The sequence below is a fragment of the Leptodactylus fuscus genome, chromosome 1, assembly GCF_031893055.1.
Source record: "Leptodactylus fuscus isolate aLepFus1 chromosome 1, aLepFus1.hap2, whole genome shotgun sequence".
Classification (NCBI taxonomy): domain Eukaryota; kingdom Metazoa; phylum Chordata; class Amphibia; order Anura; family Leptodactylidae; genus Leptodactylus; species Leptodactylus fuscus.
This window is the reverse complement of record NC_134265.1, coordinates 93,064,485-93,087,746: the sequence shown is the minus strand read 5'-3', so window position 1 is coordinate 93,087,746 and position 23,262 is coordinate 93,064,485. Positions and strand designations below refer to the sequence as shown.

Genomic DNA, 23,262 nt, shown 5'->3' with positions numbered 1-23,262 from the left:
ACAGGTGTCACGGACACAGCTAGTGTCCGCTCCTAGTGTCCGTGACAGATTTTGAGCGGACACTAGGAGAAGACACTACATGTCGGACACCGACGGTAGTGTGAACGCCCCCTTATAAAATATTTTTTTGCAAATATAAAAACTTTTTAGAAGTTTTTGACACGATAAGTACATTTTACAGGGTGAACAGATCTTGGCTAAAGGAGCCAGTTGTATGGCTAGTGGATACCTGAGTGTCAGCTGTTTGTCTAACATGCCCTTGCCCCTGAAGAGAAGGCTGGTACTGTACACCTTGCTGTGGATACTGACCCTGACTGCAGTACAACGCACCTTCCTGGGAATACTGGCGCTGTTGTTCAAATGGCCTAAATTTCATTAGCACTCCATTCTGAGCGTTTTTGCATGAAAGACAGCACTTGTGCATCCAGCATGGAACGCGTATCCATGCCTGTACCTTCTGGTTGTTTTCTTTTTTTTTCCCACGTCCGGCAATTCTTTTTGGACTTGGGGGCTCGAGCAAACTCGGTGATGAAGGGGTTTGCGATGGAGATGACACGTGAGAACTTTCCAGTGTGCTTTGGTCCTCAGGCTGCTCCTCAGGCTCACCTTCCAGGTTGTCAACAGTTCTGCAAAAACCCAAAAGAATGTTTTAGTTATTTTTACTGGCAGACTGAACAATTTCACTGTACACTATAGTGAACAGCCGATCCGAACAGCACGCACGCATTGAAATGAATGGACGTAGCCGGCACGCGGGGTTTAAGCGGCCGGCCGGCGTCAAAGCAGAAGTACCAGGTGCTTCCATTCATTTCAATGCGTGCGTGCTGTTCGGATCGGCTGATCCGAACAGTACTCGCTCATCTCTAGTCCCTAGTAGCCATAACTAACCCCCCCCCCCCAAACCTGGCAAGGGTCCCTAGTAGCCATAACTAACCCCCCCACCTGGTAAGGGTCCCTAGCAGCCATAACTAACCCCCCCCCACCTGGCAAGGGTCCCTAGTAGCCATAACTAACCCCCCACCTGGCAGGGGTCCCTAGTAGCCATAACTAACCCCCCACCTGGCAGGGGTCCCTAGTAGCCATAACTAACCCCACCCACAAACACACCTGGCAAGGGTCCCTAGTAGCCATAACATTCCCCCCCCCCATGTAACTTACCTGAACCATGATCAGGAGCTGCTCCACGAACTGGCGTGTCATCTTGCTGTCTCGAAAGGCTCCTCGGCTGCTGTCTTCTTCACTGCCCTGCGCGCTGACGTAGTTCTGACAGCATCCAGTCTTGACATCCGCAATTACGGATATACACTGAACATGTGTTGTGTGTATCCGCAAAAATGCACACGCCCATAGACTTGTATTGGACCTTCCGTGCAAGCACAGCCATGCGGTATACTGTCCGCACCACGGTTGCGGCGCGCCACAGCACTGTCAAAATCTACGGTCGTGTAAGAGGCCTCATTGACAACTATGGTACCGTAAACGGTCCGCAATTTTAAACCCGCAATTGCAGACCATTTGCGGTGGAAAACTACGGTCGTGTAAGACTAGCCTTACAGCCATTTTCGAGAAAAGACACTCTGATTCGTATGCTAATTAGTCTTCAGGGAGTGTTACCCTTGTATTTCGAGCACCTCCGCGACATCAACCTGGATGTTTGTTCACTGCCCCTTCTTGCTTGAAGCTCCCTCCTTCTACTCCTCTTCACTGCTTCCATGAGTAGCTAGTCCAGTCGGCACATACAGCGCATGTAACATTTTTTCACGCCGGTGGGCTTATTTAAAAATGAGAAACAGCAATGATAGACTCCCTTTAAAGGGCTTGTCCATGTTTTAGAGAAAACTCTGTTGTAGCCATGGTGGGTGTAAAACAAAAGAAAACAAAAAATTACTCGGCTATCCTCAGCACTTTGTTGGCCAGTCCTGGTCCCCTTTCCCTCCCGTTACGTGACTTGCTGCACCAAACTGGTGACCTCAGGAGTTACTGGAAAGGAACCAACAATGTGAGTAAGGGCAGAGGTACAGTGACTGGGCCATGGAGCACTGGGGATAGAGGAGCCTGCCGTTTTGATTTCCAAAAAGAGGAAAAATAACACAGCTACCCCTGAGCTTGCTCTACTTCTGCTCCTATGCCCTCTGCTTTTTGTCTCACAGCCTTCTTCTCTTATACACAGCCAGCACCCCAATGTCTCTCCACACCCTTCCCAACGTCTCCTAGTGTTAACTCTCCGCACCAACGTCTCCTGTGTAAAACCAAACCAGTCTTCTCTGCAACCTGCAGAATGGCTCCTCCCACACGAGTCTCGTCACGTGAGCGAGCGTCATCGAAGGTCCTATGGTCTACTAGCATACAGCTTCTACTCTTACCAAAAGGTCCTGCTACTTCAGGTCACGTGAGGCGAGGTTTGCTTTCCGATTGGCCCGTCTCATGACGCGCCTGACTGTGAAGCTGCAAACAGAACAAGCTGCAAAGGGGAGCCGGGCCAGAAGCTGGTCCACTGTTGGACATGGCGAGTGTGCACGAGAGCCTGTATTTTAACCCCATGATGACTAATGGTGTAGTGCATGCCAATGTGTTCGGTATAAAGGACTGGGTGACGCCGTATAAGATCTCTGTGCTGGTGCTACTGAGCGAGATGACCCAGAACACGGAGATCACTGTGGTGGAGAAGAGACGGCTGAAGAAGCAGATCCTGCCCCTTCTCCAGGTGACACAGACTTATGCTGCATGCTGTACAGTGCTTACAGTCCTGAGCTCGGTTGTCAGCCTTCAGTGGGTGCAGTGTAAAAGTGTTATATATAAGGTCTGATAGTGCTATTAATGAGTTAATAAATGCACCCATATAACCTTAGCAGTGTTTTGAGTGATTTCTGGGTGTCTCTGGGATCTTCTGCATTTGTTTACTTGGTTCAGCTTCCTGTTAAAGAGGACCTTTCACCATATCTGTGCACAGGCAGTGTTATATACTGCCAGAAAGCTGACAGTGCGCTGAATTCAGCGCACTGTCGGCTTTCTCGATCTGTGCCCGGTGTAAAGCGCTATCGGTCCCGGTACCGTAGCGCTTTACAGTCAGAAGGGCGTTTCTGACCATTAGCCAGAGACGTCCTTCTGCCTCGCGGCGCCAATCGCGCTGTGCTGTGGAGCGGGAGGAACGCCCCCTCCCTCTCCTGATAATGCTAGTCTACGGACAAGCTGTGTGAGCAGAGGGAGGGGGGCGTTCCTCCCCGCTCCACAGTACAGCGTGATAGGCGCCGCGAGGCAGAAGGACGTCTCTGGCTAATGGTCAGAAACGCCCTTCTGACCATAGAAGAGCTACGGTACCGGGCCGTAAGCTCTTCACACCGGGCACAGATCGGGAAAGCCAACAGTGCGCTGAATTCAGCGCACTGTCAGCTTTCTGGCAGTATATAACACTGCCTGTGCCCGGATATGGTGAAAGGTCCTCTTTAAGTAACTTCCACACTAACTTTCTAAGGGAGCGTTCACACTATCGTCGGTGTCCGACAGGTTGTGTCCGCTCCTAGTGTCCGCTCAAAATCTGGCACGGACATTAGGAGCGGACACTAGCTGTGTCCGTGACACCTGTCATTCATTTCAATGGGCATCGGGTGCGTTGTTTTGCACTCCGTGCCCATCCTTCCCTGTCCGCAAGTGAAGATGTCCGACTTCTCAAGCGGACAGAAGAACCCTGCATGTAGGGTTTTTCTGTCCGCTTGAGAAGTCGGACATCTTCACTTGCGGACAGGGAAGGAAGGGCACGGAGTGCAAAAGAACGCACCCGATGCCCATTGAAATGAATGACAGGTGTCACGGACACAGCTAGTGTCCGCTCCTAATGTCCGTGCCAGATTTTGAGCGGAACGCCGGCTGAGGCCACATGTTGCAGAAACACAGTTTTTTGTTGTTGCAGATTTTGCTGTGTTTTGTTTTTTTCTTTTTGAGCCAAAGCCGAGAATTTATACCTATACTTCTGCCTTCTGTTCAATTCACTCCTGGGTTTGGCTCAAAAAAAAAAAAACTGCAACAAAATCTGCAGCAAAAAAAACTATATTTCTACACTGTGGGGGTTTCCTGCCCCAAACTGATTTTTCATACTGAACTGACTTCCCAAAGTAAAAATATATTAAAGGATAACTAAACTGTTGAACAACATTGAATTTCTGGCAGCAGTTGTGTCAGTCAATTTTGTAATATACATCAGTGTCATGTATACTTGATAAAAAATGAGAAACAGATGAAGTGACCCAATCCAGCTTCAGCTCCCTGCATTACAGAAGAGCCGGTCCCTCTGTACACCTAGTAAAAGGAGCTTTAATAAAGAAACAAGGGAAAGAATAAAGAAGTGCAGGATGTCACAGAAAGGAGCCAAAATGGGACCCTTATATTAAACTTTCTCTTTTTTTATTCTAGGGTCCTGACATGTCACTTGCAAAGCTGATTAAGATTGTGAATGACTGCTGTCCAAATGTGGCAAGCTCAGTGCAAATCAGGTACGTTCTCAGACTTAGAGCATTTTTACACAGGTTGATTCTTGCACAGGACAAGCACTGCTCGATGTGATAACATAGCAGTCAACACTAGAGATGAACGAACACTGTTCGGATCAGCCGATCCGAACAGCACGCTCCCATAGAAATGAATGGAAGCACCCGTGACGCCGGCCAGCCACCGGCAAAGTCAGCGTCACAGGTGCTTCCATTCATTTCTATGGGAGCGTGCTGTTCGGATCGGCTGATCCGAACAGTGTTCGCTCATCTCTAGTCAGCACTCATCTGGGACAGCCGTTACACATGGTGATCACTACTACAATAGTTCAGATTGATTATGTCAACAGCACATCTCTTGGTCTTATAAATATTGCAATCCTGACAGTGGCTATCTGCCAATGAGGAAAAGCCCAACTACGTGCCATATTGCTTATGTTGGTGCAGCATGGTAGGTCTTTCTGACACATACACCTACTCAGAATCTGGCTACATATATTTGTGTGATATTTTGGATTTTACCTTGAGATAGGGCTGGGCGATTATGATCTAATCAAGTTGCGATTAATTGGGTATTTTACTTCGATAATGATTAATGGGGGGGGGGCTCCAATTACTATACTCAGTGGTCTGAAGCGAAAATTGTTGTAACTTTTTTTCCCCTCCCTTCCCTGCTCAAACATGGTTAGACTTTCAGCCAAGGCTTCTGCCTCATCCAATGCCCCTGAAAAGGCTATTTGGCTAAAGACATAGTCTGGAGGCCTGACTTCTAAAAATAGGTTGTGTACTTTATCATGTGAGGAAATTTTACTTTTTTTGGGCTGACCTGGATGATCTTTTAGCTAAGGCAGCAGACAAAAAGATGAGATTTTTCTGTAGAGCCAGGGATCAAGGAAAAGGGTACAAATGGAGATTCCCTAAAGAGAAGGCTAAGGGATTCCTTTTTGGCTTCAGGTCCTAGGATCCTAGTAAGAAACAGTCTTCCTAATGGTGCCATGTATTGTGGGGTGGGGGATGGGACTATCAAACTTTGCTCAGGCCATGAACAGCCATCTCCAACAGTTGGAATCCTTGGGGTCCTGAGGGGAAAAAGGGTCTTGCCATGCTTGTATTTTGTGGCATAAATTTATGTTTTTAATTGTACTGTTTTAAGCTTCATATGACTTTTTGTTCGGAAAATGGAATTGTTCTATTTTTTAACTTGGATTTTTTTAAATCCACCTTTTATTAATTTGTAACATGATTCTACCCTGCTACCGCAGCTGTTTATAGCAACTGTCAGTAGCATGCAATATTATACTTATTTTTCACTTCTCTTGTAGGATAAAGCTTATGGCAGAAGGAGAGTTGAAAGACATGGAGCAGTTTTTTGATGAGCTTTCCGACTCCTTCTCAGGGACTGAACCTGATGTACACAAGACAAGTGTTGTGGGTAGGTGCAACAATGAACATATGTTAGTGGCATAATCCTTCATGTATTGTAAAATTCATCAACACACAAATAAGTACATAATTTACAGAAAAATACACCTTTTATCCACTTGTTTAGGTCTCTTTCTGCGCCACATGATCTTGGCTTACAACAAACTCTCATTTAGTCAAGTGTACAAATTGTACACATCACTGCAGAATTACTTCCAGTGCGATAAAGCTAAGACTATGTCAAAGCCAGAGAATGAAGAGGCAGATATGGAGCTCACCAACACTGAGGAAGAAGATGAGGCAGAACAAGAATTAAGTGAAGAAGGAGAGATGGAGAAAGAAGACCTTGACTGTCCGATTGGGTAATAGCAGAGATTTGCATTCTGATTCTTTAACTCCTTGAATACACAGCCTAAAACATCTTAGGGTTTAGGCCCCACGTAGCGTAGCGCAGCAAAAAAGCGATGCGGGAAAAAAATGCAGTGGCAACACATCGCGTTTTTTCCCGCAGCTCTTCTCACAGAAAGTCCACAGAGTTTTTTTTCTGCGGAATTTCTGCTTCCATAATACCTGTAGAGAAATCACTGGTGTTTCCGTAGGTATTATTGACATGCTGCATTTTCCAAAACCGTGAGAGTTTTGGAATTTGAAGCGTGTCCGCTGTGCGCATGTTTTCACGATGTCTACATGGGTTTGACTAGAACGGCTGTTAAACACTGCAGTTTTTTCTCAGTGTTTCTGCCATGTGGGGCTCCAACCTTAAGAGGCCCTTTACTGTTCTCTAAGACTGTGAGTGTTACATATCATGCAAAGCTGTCAGCACATTTTCAGTTTGCTGGTATCTGTTGTGGTTGCAGAGATATCTGTGCCATGTGATGGACAGTCCATGGTCATGTGATAGACCCCAAGTAATAAGCCTGGTAATGAGTAGATGCTATCTTTAAACCATATTCTTCTTGTTTCGAAAGCAATTGTATGGTTGTATGTATCATATATAATACTAGTTCTCAATTTATTTTTTTTTACTATAGAGAGGAAGACTTGGCATGTAGTGGACCACTGTCCCAAAAACAAGCAGAATATTTCCTGTCCCATCAGGTATGCAATTCTTGAGATTTCCATTACCAAGTATTATACTTAAAAGTAGCACTAATGTAATGAGCTGAATGGGAACACTACTGTTCTCAGATTATCAAAATTGGGTTTATTTAATGCAAAAAAAAAAAAAAAAAGACATCCTCTACAGGAAAAGGAAAGGTTTGTACGTAGACCTAGAAGAAGGAGGAGACCAGTGAGATTATGGAGCTCTCCGCCAGAGGAGGTGGTCATAGGGAAATGACTAAAAGATTTTAAGATGGGAAGGGTTACCTTTCTGGAGTGTAACAGTATTACAAATTATAGTTGGTAGAGTTCTTGAGATGAGTCATTGAGCCCAGGTACTTGTACTGTCTGCCACATTCGTAGGCCTCAAGGGATAATTAACCTGAATGCAGAAACTTTCTATGTTCTGGCACTTGTCAGAACTCCAGCCATCCTATTAATATTATAAATGTGAAAGTTTGTGGGTTTGTGAGTTTGGATGTTCGGATGTTTGTTCCTCAATCACGCAAAAACCGCTCCACCGATTTGGCTGAAATTTTCCACAAACATAGTCACTACACCCGATTGCGCAATAGGCTACTTTTCGTTACAATAGCGCACATACTTTTGTGCCAGGACCCCCACAAAACCCAAACTCACACCACCATCTCTGCAATCTCACACACTTTGGACCATAGCAAGCCACAAAATTCATATTGCCCTCTACAGCCTCGCCCCTAACCCCACACAATCACATATACATATACTTTACCACTTTGCCCCTCACCTTAACGATACTCCAGGAGGTTCTCTTTAACGCTCCGGAGCAGCCATGTTTGCCGACCCCCACCGCTCTGACAATCCGCGACACCGCCCACCCATGTCAATACCCCTAGGCGGTCTAATAAATGCAAAAAAAAAAAGTTTAAAAAAAAGTAAAAAAAATATAAAAACAAATAAAAAGGATTAAAAATTCAAATCACCCCCCTTTCCCTAGAACACATATAAAAGTAGTTAAAAACTGTGAAACACATACATGTTAGGTATCCCCACGTCCGAAATCACCCGCTCTACAAAGCTATACAAATATTTTTCCTGTTCTGTAAACGCCGTAGCGGGAAAAATGGTCAAAAGTGCCAAACCACCGTTTTTTCACTGTTTTGATTCTGATAAAAATTTGAATAAAAAGTGATCAAAGCAGTAACATTTCCCGAACATGGTAGAACTACAAAGTACATCCGATCCCGCAAAAAAAAAAACGCCCTATACATCCCCGAACAAATACGTATACAAAAGTTACGGCTGTCGGAATATGGCGACTTTTCAAAAAAAAAATTTTTAACACAGTTTTGGATTTTTTAAGGGGTCAAAATGTAAATAAAACCATATAAATTTAGTATCCCCGGCATCGTAACGAAACACAGAATACAGGGAACATGTCATTTTGGTTGCACAGTAACGCCGTAAAACCAAAGCCCGTAAGAAAGTCGCAGAAATGCATTTTTTCTTCAAATCCACCCCATTCTGAATTTTTTCCCTGCTTCCCAGTACATTATATAGAATAAATAATGGTGGCATCATGAAGAAAAATTTGTCCCAGGAAAAATTAAGACCTCACATGACTCTGGGAGCCGAGAAATAAAAAAGTTATGGGGTTTAGAAGGAGGGGAGTCAAAAACGAAAATCAAAAAATGCCATTAGCGGGAAAGGGTTAACTTCAAATACTTCTGTCCCAAAGTCACTATGTAAAGTTTCTCACAACACCGTATAGCAGCTCAAATACAAAATAACTTCAACACAAAAGTCTCACGTATTCTCTGAATTACAGAAACAACAAGATACAAAGTTACTTACATTTCATATCCCATACCTTATACACACTACGAAAACCTTACCCACGCCTGTATATACCCACTTCTACAATCACCACAGACGAAGTCGCGGGTACCAGCTAGTGATTCATAAATGTGGGCAGTTGATCTTTTTGCACGTGCACTATCCCTGTCTGATAACCAGCCACAATAAGGAAATCATTGCTGGGTTTCCTGCATTCATGGATATATGCACTGGCAACTTATCAATCTAAAATGTTTGTAGTAATGTTTAACTTTTGATTGTCTATAAATGTTAAAATTGTTATATTCTTTTTTTTTTTTCAAACCAAAGCTATAAGTTAATTCAGCAGACAGAGGATATATTGGTCCTCCCCTCCATTCATATTTGTAAGGCCCCATGCACACAGGGCAATCCTAACTGGGAAATCCAGTCAATGCATGGTCTGAATTTTCTGGTCTGAAACTAGTGAGGAGATGGACTCCTTGCATCACAAGAATTCATAAATTTGGGTGCCCCTACCTCCTCATGGTTCTATTGTCTTTGCTATATACAAGTATGGGACAGTGAATCTACAGTAGACAGAGACTCCTAGCATCATACATCACTATGATGCAAAGAGTCCCGTCTCCTGATTAAGTTTGGACCGGGTAATCCGGCCAATGTATGTATTGGATTTTCCAGTGTTCTTGGGGCCCTATTCTTAAATTCTTTGGGCACACGTGAAGAAAAGGTGCAGCTAAAACAGAGCTATAATATTAAGTAAAAAAAAAAATGGTGTATTTGACCTTGAAAAAATAGCCCTTTGTCTCCAATCTTTGCTCTCTGTAGTGTGCTTGTCCTTTAATGTAGGAGAAGGTTGTAATTGCCAGGATACAGGATACTACTTCAGTCGAACTAGCTGTAATCCAATTGTGTATTCCAGGCCTCATTACTGAAGAATGATGAAAGTAAAGCTCTGTCACCTGTTTTATTGCAAAAAGAGCTGAACAATCTGCTGAAGTTTAATCCAGACTTTGCTGAAGCCGTGAGTATTTTTGTTCTTTTGCGCCCTTTTTGAAATTTTAGAACCCAGGTATAACCCACTTTTACTAATTGCCATGTATATCAAAAATGGCAGTGAATTCTACCATAATTTTTAATTTTATTTAGTAAACTAGTAAATATGTCAAATAATCGATTTACAGGTGTAATTACCGTATTTTTCGGACTATAAGACGCACTTTTTTTCCCCAAAATTTGGGGGGAAAAGAAGGGTGCGTCTTATAGTCTGAATGTGGCGCCTGGCACCCGCCGTAATAGAGAGGCGGAAGCCGGCAAGTGATAGACGCCGGGGCCTGAGACATCGCTGCGCTCCTCTGCCCTGCATGAAGCCAGCAGCGGCAGGGGCGATGCTATTCTGCTCCTCCGTCCCCCCGCCGCTGGCTTCATGCAGGGCAGAGGAGCGCAGCGATGTCTCAGGCCCCGGCACCTGTGATAGCGTCTATCCCTCCCCGGCATCCGCCTCTCTAGTACAGCGGATGCCGGGTCTTCAGTCTGTATCAGCGGCCTCTTCTCCCCCGGGGTCGGTCCCCACCGGCCCCGTACCTGTAAAGTTGCAGGCCGGCTCCTGCGCGGCGATATCGCAGGAGCCGACCTGTTCGGGTGACAGCCGGGAGCCTAATGAGGCTCCCAGGCCTGTCACTGCTATATTAGTATTGCGGCTGGGTCTATGACCAGCCGTAATACTAATAGACAGAATGTCCCATAGACGGCAATACAGTTGTATTGCCGTCTATGAGACTTGCAATCAAGTGACCGCAGGTTCAAGCCCCCGGGGGGGAATAAAATAGTAAAAAAAAAAAAAAAAAAAAAAGCTTTAAAAATATATAATAAAAATATGAAATAAATAAAAGTTCTAAATCACCTCCTGTCCCTAGAATATATATATATAAAAGTAGAAAATCATATGTCATAAACCACCGGGTTTTTTTCAATACAAGGTGATCTAAGCAATAGATATTCCCCAAAATGGTATAACTAAAAAGTACTTCTGGCCCCGCAAAAAAAAAACACTCTATGCATCCCCGTACAGCTGCAGGGTCACCTGTCAATGTGGCCTTGCAGCTGTTGCAAAACTACAACTCCCATATATTAAATATTTTACCATTTTTTGCTTCAAAATTTTTTTTCCCTATTTTCCTCCTCTAAAACCTAGGTGCGTCTTATAGTCCAGTGTGTCTTATAGTCCGAAAAATACGGTATATACTCACAGACAATTATACTGACATATGTCTATTGAGTTTGCCTACACTATTCCTTTCAGTGGTCACCTGTATTTATCAATGATCCTTCTGTAGGCTTGCAAGTTAGGCTTCATGCATACGACCATCATTAAACTGAACGGACAGCATACAGATGGCATTTGTGTGCAGTCCATGTTTTCTAAGTCAATGTTTACTGTCTAAAATACACTGTAGGAAATGAATCCAGTTGGACATTTTGGAGCCTCCAATTATAGCACACATACATGTACCATGCAGCAGTTATGTGACAACTACCACCAGCTTTGAACTAAAATTTTATTAGGGCTCGTTCACACGGGGGGCGGTGGGGAGCCGCGTCACTCTTGGGTCAAAACCCGCCTGCCACGACCGTCGCGGCTTTCCCCTCCGGAGCCGGCTCAAATGAATGAGCCAACAGCAGAAGTTGCTGCCGCTAGGCGGAAGCCGTGGCTCAGCGAGCCGCGGAATCCGCCTGAAGAAAGGGCAGCTCGCTTCTTTTTTCCGCTATCGGCAACATGCTGATAGTGGAAAAAAAGAACGCTAGTGGTCTCCATAGACCACCATTGTATGGAGGCGGATTATGACGTGGATTCCGCTGTCAAAATCCGCCTTCTTGCCCCCATGTGAACTAGTCCTTACAGAAATGCTTTTGTTTTATTTATTTCAGCATTACCTAAGCTATTTAAATAGTCTACGTGTCCAAGATGTATTCAGTTCAACCCATAGCCTACTTCATTATTTTGACCGGTTAATACTCACTGGTGCAGAAAGTAAAAGTAATGGTGATGAAGGTTACGGACGGAGTCTACGATATGCTGCACTCAACCTGGCTGCGCTCCATTGCCGCTTTGGACATTAGTATGTATTTTCTTTTTTCAACACCATTGTTTAAAAGGGTTGTCCAGGTTAAACTAAGAATTAACCCCTTCCAGCGCCTAACTTCTAATTTACTTCAATTTAAAAAAAAATAAAAAAATCTATAATTATCCATATCCTTGGAGCGGTCATGTGACTCCCCCCCCCCCCCCAGACACTTTCTGATAATCTGGTGATGTTCTGCTTCCGAAACGGAATGTCAACATTATTCTTAGCAATACTTAACAAGCCTGTGTCCGGGAACGGCTCCTCCTCTCTTCTTGTCTGCTAGTAGTGGGCGGAATAGGTTTGCTAGGGAGACTAGGGGGGCAGTGGGAGGGGCTAGTAATGGGCAGGATCACTAAGCTAGTGAGACAGGGAGGAGTGAGGGAGAAGGGGGGGCTGGAGCGGGAACTAGTGTAGAAGCTACACAGTAAGCTGCACAGCAGGAAGCAGACACCATGTAAATATATATATATATATATATATATTGTATAGTATTTTACTGTAAATTACTGTTACAGTAGAGTCTTCACATGCATTTACTTTTATATAAGATGTTTTTCTTTTTATTGTATTATTCATGTTTTCTTTTTCTAGTCATCAAGCAGAGCTGGCTTTGCAAGAGGCTATAAGGATAGCACAAGAATCAAGTGATCATGTCTGCCTGCAGCACTGTCTGGTATGTTCAGTGTGCTTTGACCTTTATGTGCCATGCTATCTTTACATACTGGTGCTTCAGAATCCCTGAGTAATAAAGAAATTTTGCATGCTTCTTCCTAAATAAATATCAACCCCGCCACTGGCGCAGCACTATGACCCCCTCTCTGATGGAATGTCTCCAGGAGCTCCTCCTTATCATGAGGATGGAGGCCTTGGTCGTGGAAGACTCTGCTGACCCATCTAAGTTTGAAACCCTCTGGAGGCCGTGGGTCATGTTCCAGGAATCTGTAGAATTCTCCTCCCTTCTTACATAATTCCCACCCTATGGCTTCCTCTCCGTGGCCTCCTGAGACCTCTGGCCCCTTTCCTTCTCTTGAGTCTACCTACATTCCTGTTGTTTCCTTCTGTGTCTTGTCCTTGTTGTGTCCTTGTCTCTCCTGGGTTTTTTTCGTTTTCTTGTTTTGCTCCCCTTGGTCGTTTTGGCCTCGGGGGTTTCCCTTCCCCTGTTATGTTTCGATTGTTTATATTGTTATTTGTGAGCCGATATATTGGTCCCTTTTCGAGCTTTGGTTTTCTCTACGTATATGCTATGGCTTGTCTCTGTTTTGCCTTGTTTTGATTTTTGAACAAATTTAATAAAAATTGATTACAACTAAATAAATATCAAGAAACTCTAAAGTCCCATTCACTCAGCAGTATCTGCCCATTAATGCGGCAGATTCCGCCCAGAAATCAGTGGCAGATTCTTCCCTCTGTCTCCCTTTGTTTTCGATGGGAAGAACAGATTGGAGCAGGACGCTGAAAAAAAAAAAAAATCATGTCCTGCTCAATCTTGCTGTGGATTCCTTGCTTATCATCCCATTTATTTGGGCCTAATCAGAAGCATAAAACTGCTACATTCTGCCAAATATGCAGGCAGATATCAGCTTCACATTCCTCTTTATTTTCCAACATCTGAATTGTGCCTTACTTGTGCTAAACCTTTTTGTTTAGATGTGTGTAGAAGTAAAGACCACTAGCAAGTGTTCAGAATTGTAGTCTTTTTAAGTTGGCTGCATGATTAACGTGACCCTTCTACTCTTTCCATGGTATCCTGACTTATTGAAGATGCTCCATTATTGCCAGCTGTTGTTATTACCTAAACTAGTTTTGGATATTTTGGATATTTAAGTGCTTTTTTCTTCTCCCCAGAGTTGGTTGTATATATTAAAGAACAGAAAAGGTGAGGATAGCAGTGTGTTACTGGAGCACTCTGTAAAGAAAGCTGTGCACTTCGGACTGCCTGTAAGTTCATATTTTCGTTACTTCTCTAATACAGATATAGATTTTATATAGTACATAAGATATAAATATTAGTAGGTATGGGAAAAATGCTGCAAAGTTAGAATGCTTTCAAAAATAAAAATAACAGATTAACAAAATGAAGTGAGCAAACAAAAGAAATCTAAATCACATCAATATTTAATGTGACCAGCCTTTGCCTTCAAAACGGCATTGATTCTTATAGGTACCCAGTTCTTGAAGGTACTCAGCTGGGATTTTGTTCCAAACATCTTTGAGAACAAACCACAGGTCTTCTGTGAATGTAGGCTTGCTGAGATCCTTCTATCTCTTCATGTAATTCCACACAGACACAATGATGTTGAGCTGAGGATTCTGTGGGGGTCGTATTTTGAATTCCAGGACTCCTCCTCCGGAGGGTGGTCATCCTAAATAATGATTAGTTTTCTCTTTTGTTCATTCACTTTGCATTTTCTTAAAGGGGCTCTATCAGCAAAATCATACTGATAGAGCCCCACATATGCGTGAATAGCCTTTATAAAGGCTATTCAGGCACCGTAAATGTTATATTAAACTACCCCCAGTTTTAAAATAAAACCCTAAAAAAGAATGTGCTCTACTTACACATCCTCCATTTGGTAAAAGGAAAATGTTTGTTTTGGTACCGTGTTAGCCAGTGGTTATAAAATATAAAAAACAAAAAAACTTTGCAAGTCTTCAGTAGGTGATACCTTTTTTAATGGCTAACTCATAATGATGACAGAATATAACGTTTCGAAGCTTCCTCTGAGCTTCTTCTTCAGATATAACTAAAAAACACTCTGTAGAGGCTGCATATTTATGACTGGGCACAGGGGTAGGATTACAGGAGGGAGGGGGGAAGAGGCTTATTACTATATACTTATAACAACAAACAATCAATTGCCAGATCCCCAGTTCTTATCTTAATGGCTGTCTTAATGATTTGTATAAAAAGACATAAACCCACGTGAGATGTTCATCCCATTGTCCAACGTCTGAAAAAGTTTTTTTGTTTTTTATATTTTATAACCACTGGCTAACACTGTACCAAAACAAACATTTTCCCTTTACCAAATGGAGGATACCAGAATCTACCGGAAATTTAAGGACCTGAAAACACTTCTGAAGAAACGGACACAGCTGGACAGCGATATCTTTTTCCTATCTAATTGCAGAAAAGAGAAATTAATTCCTAAAGGACTCAGGCTCACAAACCCCATCGCATCTACCTACAATACTCACTATGCACAAAACTTGTGTTATAGAACTTCAGAGAGACTGCGGAATCACCTCATACATCACTTCTACAGCATCAAGAGTAAAATCCAAATGGAGATTAAAACAAAATGGAACAATATCGAGGAGAGCTCCAGGATAACATTACTACAATACTATGAGAAACTGCAGAAATCTCTAATCCACAACAAAAAAAAGAAACTCCACAGACTGAGACTTGCTGCAGGATTCTACAAGAATACACACAAAGCAAAATATATATCTAACAACAACTGGGACCACTCACCTGTGGATTTGGAAACACAGAACTGTGTTATCAATCTCTCCACCTATGAACCCACCAAAGCAGAATTTGGGGGACTCTCATTTTGTCCTTCTAAAACCATGGATAAAATTGAACTGTGCAGCGACATGGAGGATTTTTTCAGGAGACTGCGCCTGAGAGAATATTTTCATGATACAGATGACATAGAGGAGACTTAACCTTCCCCTTCAGAGATTCCAATCTTAGCAAAAAAGGAGACATCTGATTGGACACCTCCAACTGGACGAAATTTTGATTTGGATAATTACATAGACTGTTTCAGACACATGGTCAAATCAACTATACTGGATACAAATAAAGCACTGCCATCTAACATCACTGCCCAGGAAAGAAGGGCCATAAAATCTCTGAGAAATAATAACGACATCATCATTAAACCAGCGGACAAGGGTGGCGCTATAGTCATGATGAACACATCAGACTACATACAGGAGGCACACAGACAGCTGAATGACAAGCACTACTACTCCAAGTTGGATTCAGACCCCACAGTGGAGTACTCCAAAAAACTAAAAAAGGTTATCTCCGGCCTATCTGATGGAGCAATAAGCCTAAGCAGCCTCATACCAGCAAGCCCTAGGACAGGGACTTTTTATATGCTTCCTAAACTGCACAAAACTGGGAACCCAGGGAGACCGATCATCTCATGTGTTGGGACTCTCACTGAACAAATCTCTGGATGGGTGGAGGGTATCCTCAAACCTTTAGTGAAGGATACAGCCAGCTACCTACAGGATACTACAGACCTATTAAACAAACTATCCACTATAGGTCCCCTTCCAGATGGAACCATCCTGGCCACCATGGATGTAGAATCCCTGTACTCCAACATCCCACACCAGGACGGTATAAATGCCTGCCAGTTTTTCATGGAAAAGCGAGGTATGAACGCTGAATCGGTGGTGAAACTGACAAAATTCATCCTCACTCACAATTACTTCTCCTTTGGTGACTGCATCTATTTACAACGGACCGGCACCGCAATGGGGAGCAAAATGGCGCCACAGTACGCTAATCTCTTCATGGCCAAGCTTGAGAGTGACTTCCTATCCACCTGCACCATTAGGCCTCGGGCCTACTATCGCTTCATTGATGATATCCTAATCATTTGGACCGGGTCTGAGGAACAGCTGAAAACCTTCCATGAACAGTTCAACCACTTCCATCCCACCATCAACCTGACGCTCAATCAGTCCTTCTCCGAAATAAACTTCCTGGATGCAGTCATCAAGATACAGGACAACAAAATTGAGACATCGCTGTATCGGAAACCAATTAACCGCCCTACGTACCTAAGATGGGATAATTTTCATCCTAAACACATAAAGAACTCCATTGTATACAGCCAGGCCATCAAATACCATCGCATATGTTCAAACCCTGCAGATAGGGACGAACACCTTGGGGGCCTCAAAAACACATTCTTGAGGCAGGGTTACCATCCAAGAACAGTTGATAACCAAATCACCAGAGCCACCAGGATACCAAGTTCGGAGTTATTAAAATACAATACCAAACAGGAGAACAATCGCGTGCCCCTGGTCGTCACATACAACCCCCACCTGGAGACGCTGAGAGGAATCACACGCAAATTACATCCACTACTGCAAAAAGACAACCGTCTAAAATCCATATTTTCTGACCCCCCTCTCCTATGCTACAGACAGCCACCAAACCTCAGGAATATGATTATTAGCAGCTCACTGTCACCTCCAACTAATAAAGGAACATTTCCATGTGGACAGAAGAGGTGCAAGACCTGCCCGCACATACTGACCACTGACAGGATAGAGATCCCAAACTCTAACAGGGAATATAAAATCCCAGGTGTGTTCACCTGTAACACACCTAATGTAGTGTATTTGATCATTTGCACCAAATGTTCCACTGAAAATCTGTATGTTGGAGAGACTGGTCAGAAACTCAGAATGAGAATTAATTCACATCGCCATACAATCAAACAACAGAGAACTGATCTTCCCGTGCCAAATCATTTTTGCCAGGAAGACCACAACATCATCAATGACATGAAAATCTTGATCTTAAAAGGGAACTTTAAATCAAGGAAACAGCGACTGATTTATGAGTACAAGGCCATGACCCTATTCCAGACGTTGGACAATGGGATGAACATCTCACGTGGGTTTATGTCTTTTTATACAAATCATTAAGACAGCCATTAAGATAAGAACTGGGGATCTGGCAATTGATTGTTTGTTGTTATAAGTATATAGTAATAAGCCTCTTCCCCCCTCCCTCCTGTAATCCTACCCCTGTGCCCAGTCATAAATATGCAGCCTCTACAGAGTGTTTTTTAGTTATATCTGAAGAAGAAGCTCAGAGGAAGCTTCGAAACGTTATATTCTGTCATCATTATGAGTTAGCCATTAAAAAAGGTATCACCTACTGAAGACTTGCAAAGTTTTTTTGTTTTTTATACTTGCACATCGTGCACGATGGACGGGCATCCAGGGTGCGCCGTCTTCTTCATCCACGCCTCTTCTTCCTCCGATGTCCTCCGGCGCTCGCGAACTGACACTGATAAAAAAAAAAAATGGCCTGGGCGCCTATGCAGTAGCCGTAGTAGAAGCCTCATGCTACTGCGCCATTTTTTTATATCAGTGTCAGTTCGCGAGCGCCGGAGGAGGACGGGACCGGAGGACATCGGAGGAAGAGGAGGCGTGGATGAAGAAGACGACACACCCTGAATGCCCGCCCACCGTGCACGATGCGTAAGTAGATAACATTCTTTTTTAGGGTTTTATTTTAAAACTGGGGGTAGTTTAATATAACTTTACCGGTGCCTGAATAGCTTTTTTAAAGGCTATTCACGCATATGTGGGGCTCTATCAGCATGATTTTGCTGATAGAGCCCCTTTAATTGACAATAATAAACTATTATCACTTGATAACATTATTATGTTACAGCATTTTTCACACTTATAAGCATAGATCCTCCAATACAAATACATTAAAAATTAAGGTTAAATAAAATACAAATAAAATGTTAAATTAACCCCAAAATCAAATAGTGTAGTACAAATAATTATTGACTGGAGTATAAGTCGAGGGGGGGAAATGCAGCAGCTGCTGGAAAATTTCAAAAATTAAAATGGTCGGAGTTTTTGGGTGCAGTAGTTGCTGGGTGCTGGGGAAGGAGAGGGGGTGTTTTGGTTGTCTGTCTGCCCCTTCCCTGAGCTTGAGGACTGTTTTTTTTTTCTCCCCACTGGCTGAATATAGGGTATCTGCAGTGCTCCTATTAACCCCTTCCCGATGGAACAGGAGCACTGCAGATACCCTATATTCAGTAGACCGGGCACTTTCAGACACAGGGACACCTAATGTGTATGTGTTTCACAGTCATTTTCTACTTTTATATGTATTCTAGGGAAAGGAGTGATTTAGAACTTTATTTTATTTTTTACTATATTTTTTTAAAGCTTCTTTATTTTTTTATTCACTATTTTCTGAGAGATTCTATACATTACTATTGCGGCTGGTCTTTTTTTTTTTTTCCTTGACTCGAGTATAAGCCGAGGGGGGCTTTTTCAGCACAAAAACTGTGCTGAAAAACTTGGCTTATACTCAAGTATATACGGTAATGTGTGTATAAAATTTTGATATTTTGCATACATATTTATGTATAGTGTGTGTGTGTATTTAAATATATATATATATATATATATATATATATATATATATATATATATTAGTAATAGTTAGCACTTGCTTGCTAAACTAATAAACTCTTTATCTTACAGTACCTTGCATCCCTTGGAATTCAATCTTTGGTCCAGCAAAGGGCATTTGCAGGAAAGACTGCAGATAAACTTATGGATGCACTTAAAGATTCTGACCTTCTTCACTGGAAGCACAGTTTATCTGAGCTCATTGACATCAGCACTGCCCAAAAGACCGCAATCTGGAGACTGTATGGACAAAGGTAACTGCAGTTATTTTTATGAACCTAGGAATACTATGTAAAAAGTTTCACAAGTAATATTTTAGTGTAGTATCTGGATGGTGCTGTGGGAGACCCCATTTCTTACACTGCAATCCATACTCGGAAAAAAAGAGGTTACACTGTGAGCATGTGACATATTTAAGAAGGTGAAAGCAGGATAAGGAAATACACTGAGTAGTCAACTATTACTATTGAGGGAATGGTCTTTCAAACAATATAATGACTCAAGAAGAAAAAAATCAGCTGTGTATTCCCTTAAGCACCCAAAATCTGGTGAGTTATATATTTTCTAAAGTCCTTATTTTACAGCTTAATGTGTTGGAAGTGATACATTTTAGTATGTTTCCATTGTATTGTGCAGCCCTGGTGGTAATGCTAGTTTAATAGATAATTGTTCCTGTGTTGCCCAGATGGCCATTAACAAAACTATGACTTTGCAGCAGTTACAGGTCCTCCTTTGTATGTAGCTCCTATAGGATTTTTTAGACACATGGGACCATAATAATCTTTCTTATAGCACCATGACATTTCAACAGGCACAGATACTCTTCAGTATGGACAGTTTCTTTAAGATTTGGTAGACACTTAATATTCTGGTATATATTAATATTGGTAGACCTAATATTCTCTCTTTTACAGCATAGCAGCAAGCACAGATCCTCCTTAGTATGTACAGCGCCTATAGGATTTGGTAGACACCTTGGGACATAATATTCTCTCTCTTGCAGCACCATGGCATTACAGCAAGCACAGATGCTGCTCAGTATGGACAGTTTGGACTCGGTTAATGTGAGTGTCCAGCAGAATAATACTGAATCCTTTGCAGTGGTTTTGTGTCATCTTGCAGAGCTACATGCAGAACAGGTCAGTCTATTATTTCATGAGAACGTTGTTTTTCTTTCACTAAAAGTTATGAGTATTGTAGTATATTGCCACACATACTGACGCCAGTAAGCTAGTAATGCCTACCTTTGTTTTGCAGGGCTCTTTTTCAGCAGCTTCTGAGATCTTAAAACATTTAAAAGAAAGATTCCCTCCAAACTCCCAGCATGCAAAGGTGAAGTTTTACATTTTATACTTGTGCCAGTGTTTTAGAATGTTCTTTTATATTTCCATACAGATTTAAAATTGATCTCTTTTTGTTTGTTTTATTCAAGTTACATGCACGCATGTTTAGCCCATACTAAAACTGATGTCAATATAAGTTTTCTATTTAAAAAAAAAATTTTTGTCAAAAATTCTGCAAATTACCTTTATCAATGATTGATTTCATGATAAACATGAAGATCATCAGTGAAAGGGAATTATTTCCCAATGATAATATTGGTGCTGACTAGAAAGTACATCTGGGATTTGTGAATATTCAGATCCTGTCCATATAACAATGTCATAATCCTCATGGTGCTAACAAGTTGGAGTGTTTTATACTTGAGGATTTTAAGTCCAAAGTGATGTCATTGTTTTAAAATTTCACATATGACATTACGTACCAGTGTATTAAAAAAAAAAAAAAAAAAAAAAAATTCACCTAAGGAAAAGTAAAATAATCTTAAATAAAATTCCTAGTTATAAAAAGGCATAGAGTAATTAGAGAAATACTGCGTTTGTATGTTTGCGTGTATGCCTTTCTTACAGGTTTTGTTTTTATGGAATTGACTGTGCAGCCACAGTAACATGTCATGTTATGGAGATACCAAATTTGTATAGTTTGTTTGTTTTTTGTTTTTTTCCCAATTTAACAGATTTTAAAACAAAACAAAAAAGGGCCACTAATTTGAAATTAAATAAATAAAAAATTATGGGAGTCATATTTTGACACCTATAACTTTTTTAGATTTCTGTCTATGGGGCTGCATAAGGAGACTAGATGTACTTTTTATTTATGACATTTTTACCTTTTTTTTTATTCAATTTTTTAGGATAGAAACAGCCATATAAGGTGGCTCACCTCTTGGCATTCACCATATGGGAAAAAATTTCTCTAAGTTTGTAGATTGGCTTCTTTAGACACAGGGATGTGTGTGCATTTTACTTCATTTATTTATTCTTATATCTGGTCTAGGGAAATAGAGTTGAATTTAAACTTTTAATATCTTATTTTTACTTTAGGGTATCATTACAAGGACAATGCACTGCAATATAGTGCCTAGTGCAGCCTGTTATATAAGCAATGTAATGACAAGCCTCGCAGCCTTTGATAGGCTCCAGGCTGTCATAGTAACAGATTTCAGCACTTAGATCTTATTTCAGTGGAGGACGATCTACACCAAAATTGCATCACCCATTTGCTACTGGAAAAATGGTGCCTTGGTTCGTTTTGACCGAGGTATTAGAACTGTATTGTCAGGCATTGCTGCTGGATCTCCGCTATGACGGCCACTCAGCTCCTGAGCTGAAAAGGTTGATATATTTCTATTGAGTTTACTGTAATAAAAAAAAATATCTTAAACGGAGTCTGCCACTAGAGATGAGCAAATAGTATTCGAAACTGCAGTTTCGAATACCTCGCTCCATAGGAATGAATGGGGGCGGCCGCTTAACCCCTTGCAGTTCAGCCGCTCCCATTCATTCCTATGGGAGCGAAGTATTTGAAATTAGAGTTTCGAGTAGTATTTGCTCATCTCTATCAGCCACCACAAAAACTGATTTTATCTCTCTTTCGCCAAAGTGCAATTTTGCTGCTCCTCCAGGTGAGGCCATGCCACCGAACAGCTCATTCACATATTGCATATTTCAGCAGGAAGGTTGCACTTTGACACAAGAAAGGTATGCTCTCTAGGTGACTAACCATTCCTGCACCGGATATAAGTGGCTTAGAAGAGATTCTGATGATGATAGACTCAAAATATTCTATCTGGTACTGTCAAGTGGGCTGTCTCTACCTTTCATAGTCCGAGCAGTGTAGGACCACTCGCTTCACAGTATACTTCTCCTGGTAGCCAAAGTAACAGCACTCATATTAATAGAAACTAACAAGCTGCACAAAAAGCAGTATGGGGTTCAGTGCAGTGATGCTAGTCTATGGATAGATTACTCATAAAGTTAGAGGACTTAATAGGTCCTCTTTAATGTGAGTTTGACAGATATAGAAAGGAAGTTTTACTTGTTTGGTAACAATGAGCAATTACAAGAAATATTGGGTGTAATTTATCAAGAATAGTGGTGTCCATACTGGTCTTGATCATCCTTGACCCATTGGTGTTTGCAACTAAATTATGTTTAATTAGATAATATTAAAGTTTTTAAAATATAACAGGAAAGGACAAAAAGAAAGCGAACAAACAGATGGCGCATTGGCAGAGGCCTCACCTGTAAATGAGAGGACAGGGGTAAGGCCCCATCCAGCATTATGGAACATAATATGACAAGAAAGAGACGGAAGGCCCAGTAGTGTGGGACCACAAATACAATGTTAATAAGGGGGGAGCACACCGAAAAGGGGAACACACAATGGGAACTGCAGTCAGGAAAACACATACGGGAAAGGGGGGGATGCAACATAAGGAGGGAAGAATGACCAGCAACCTCCTCCTTGCAACTAAATTATAAATAGGTGCATGCAATGAACTGGCATAGATTTCTGGCAACATTCACCCCAGAAAACCTGTATAAATGATAATTCTGATGTAACTGAATGTCCCTCTCCATGCCCACTTAAGGAAAGGGGCACATTAGTCACAAAACTTAAAAGTAAAAATTTTTATGCAAAAATGCAGACTTCATGGTTTGTATGCCAGTTTTTTCACACAATCCATGATAAATCCATTCTTTTGTGTAGCCTGACATGATAGTCAAACACTGAAAAAAATTAGAAAAATGGTAACATATAGATGTGAA

General features: G+C 41.9%; 1 protein-coding gene across 1 annotated transcript in view; it reads left to right on the top strand.

Annotated features, from left to right (window-relative positions):
* The first annotated feature begins 2,449 nt into the window (after positions 1-2,449).
* The window catches only part of ANAPC5 (anaphase promoting complex subunit 5), a 28,377-nt gene continuing 7,564 nt past the window's right edge, over positions 2,450-23,262 (top strand). The window contains exons 1-12 of the mRNA XM_075273424.1: positions 2,450-2,704; positions 4,408-4,487; positions 5,804-5,913; positions 6,031-6,265; positions 6,935-7,001; positions 9,742-9,843; positions 11,748-11,938; positions 12,536-12,617; positions 13,790-13,882; positions 19,223-19,404; positions 20,154-20,289; positions 20,408-20,482. Coding sequence (XP_075129525.1) covers positions 2,504-2,704; positions 4,408-4,487; positions 5,804-5,913; positions 6,031-6,265; positions 6,935-7,001; positions 9,742-9,843; positions 11,748-11,938; positions 12,536-12,617; positions 13,790-13,882; positions 19,223-19,404; positions 20,154-20,289; positions 20,408-20,482 — 1,554 coding nt within the window. The 5' untranslated portion in view covers positions 2,450-2,503. The remainder of the gene's footprint in view (positions 2,705-4,407; positions 4,488-5,803; positions 5,914-6,030; positions 6,266-6,934; positions 7,002-9,741; positions 9,844-11,747; positions 11,939-12,535; positions 12,618-13,789; positions 13,883-19,222; positions 19,405-20,153; positions 20,290-20,407; positions 20,483-23,262) is intronic.